This window comes from Cibotium barometz, chromosome 51 (assembly GCF_041138505.1).
Source record: "Cibotium barometz isolate CiBa-2024 chromosome 51, ASM4113850v1, whole genome shotgun sequence".
NCBI lineage: Eukaryota > Viridiplantae > Streptophyta > Polypodiopsida > Cyatheales > Cibotiaceae > Cibotium > Cibotium barometz.
Window position 1 is genome coordinate 868,699 of NC_141096.1, and position 2,092 is coordinate 870,790.

Consider the following 2,092-nt stretch of genomic DNA (forward strand, 5'->3'; position numbering starts at 1 on the left):
ACTACCGTGCGCTGCGGGGCCCAACTCCAGGCGGCGGGCTGCTTGTGCGTCTGTCGGCGTCAGCGGCGGGGCGTGGGCCGTAAAAGACCCCGGCAGTCAGCGTGGCTTGTGGCCACGCGTCTTTTTTAAATGGGTAGTAACTGTGGATGGCGGCCGGCCAGCTGCGCGTGTCTGACCGTCAAAGCGCGGAGGAGCGTGCTATGGACCGGCCACCGCCACCGAGGCTGACGTCGACATGGAGGCCGGCGCTTTTCTATTATAATAATGAACCGCAGCACCTCTGCTGATCCGTTGCCGCCTGCCTCCTTTTATTCTAGCCCAGCTCTGATCATCTTCGCTAGTCGCCAACCTTTTTCCTTTGCTTTTTGTAAACCCTCCAGCAGTGGGCTTTCTCTCTGCAGCTCTTGCTCGCTCGATGATGGCGGTTGTTGAAACCCAGAGCATGTTTGAGGTTGGAGGCAAAGACGACGTCGTCCGCCCACCAGGCTCCGTGAACGTGGTGCCCACCACCAACACACACTACCGCGGCGTAAGAAAGAGGCCATGGGGACGCTTCGCCGCTGAGATCCGAGACCCCTGGAAGAAAGCCCGGGTGTGGCTGGGCACCTTCGATACCGCAGAGGAGGCCGCCCGCGCTTACGACGACGCTGCTCGGGCACTTCGTGGGGAGAAGGCCAAGACCAATTTCAACCTTCCGGCGCAGCAGCAGCAGGAAGCCGTGCTCACCGTTGCCGCGTCTGCGGCACCGGCCGACGCCTTGCCCTTATGGGCGGCGCAGGCGTTCCGGAAAGAAAGCACTGCAAGGGATGTTGAAGCATTCGAAATCAAAAACAGCCTCCAAGAACAAGGAAGCATAGATCTGCAGCTAAGCTTTCCCCGCGCTGGGGATTACGGCGCCTGCAGGTCAATTGCTGAGCGACGAGCCGGCGAGCCGGCTCCTTGCAGGCTTTCTGAACTGCCTCGCATTGTACCCATCTTCGACCTTAACTTACCTCCGTGCAAAGACGATGCCTGAGAAATTAGCCAAACCACGTTAACAGCTCTTTTGTGGATTCAATGACGTTGAATAGAAGGCGCTCTCTCTCTCTCTCTCTCTCTCTCTCTCACACACACACACACACGCGGACGATTTTGAAGGAGAAGTTTGAAATTACTCTTCTTTTTGGTTGTCTTTTGGAGGGTACATAATTCCTCTTATTAGCCTTGGCTACTATGAAAGGTCTTTCACCCTTCTTGTGCTCCCCTCTCAAGTGTGTTGTTACCCTTCAAATTTTCAAAAGAATACATGCGAAGCATCCTTGATCGTGCACAAGGAAATATGTCTATACCTCCAATGTCGTGTAATATCATAACTTTCTTTACATTAAAACAAGGTGTACGTTGATTTTAAAATACTTTGGTATTTAAACATTGCGAGGTGATTTTTGATCATCAATGCTAAGGGAAGTTGGCAAACACTTTCAAAGGTTCTTTTTACACACTTTCCATAATGGCATAGAATAGCCCTTACTCATGTAAATTCCATTAATTTGAAGAAATTGTTGTAATCAACCCATGGAGATATCATGGTAAAATTGAGTGTTTGAATGTTTTCGGGGCTCATCTTGCATATTCACTTACACATTGGACATCCATCACTTGTAGTTACTCTCCTTTTCCATATCTCATTGCATGCTCTAATAAGCCATAACGGAAAACACATATGTTTGATGGCAATGCAAAAATCCTTGCACGTTAAGGCAAGCACATTAGAGAGAGAGAGAGAGAGAGAGAGAGAGAGAGAGGGGAGGGGGGTGGAGGAAGAGAGGCTATTAAGATTTCAGACATAGACCCATATTAACTTGGTCAAACACCTCCAGGTTAGGGTGAGTATATAAATAGGAGGCATAGAAAAAGACAAAAGATAGCATAGCATGAAGTGTTGCAATGTCACCTTTTGAACATTTGACACTAGTACTACTAAGGATTCCTTGTAGTTCAAGGGATTGTTCAAGAGATAAGAATGAACATATTGAATTACAATCATGAACTTGTACTTTTGGTGTCTTGCTTGCCATAAGAGTTGCTATAATTATTGGATTGGCATGTAGCT

The 2,092-nt window shown here is 48.8% G+C and overlaps 1 protein-coding gene across 2 annotated transcripts; it reads left to right on the forward strand.

Moving 5' to 3' along the window:
- Positions 1 to 227: 227 nt before the first annotated feature.
- Positions 228 to 1,476, forward strand: LOC147609187 (ethylene-responsive transcription factor 11-like). 2 transcript variants are annotated; one of them, XM_086787582.1, is made up of 2 exons: positions 228 to 748; positions 779 to 1,476. In XM_086787582.1, the coding sequence occupies exons 1-2, from the start codon at positions 416 to 418 to the stop codon at positions 1,013 to 1,015; spliced, it is 570 nt and encodes a 189-aa protein (XP_086643708.1). In that variant the 5' UTR covers positions 228 to 415; the 3' UTR covers positions 1,016 to 1,476. The 2 variants fall into 2 exon arrangements, with proteins under 2 accessions (XP_086643708.1, XP_086643707.1); XM_086787581.1 differs by having other exon boundaries at positions 262 to 1,476.
- Positions 1,477 to 2,092: the final 616 nt, after the last annotated feature.

What these genes read in the sequence shown, in the direction of transcription:
- LOC147609187 (XM_086787581.1), top strand. Translation starts at nt 416, where the DNA reads ATGATGGCGGTTGTTGAAACCCAGAGCATGTTTGAGGTTGGAGGCAAA.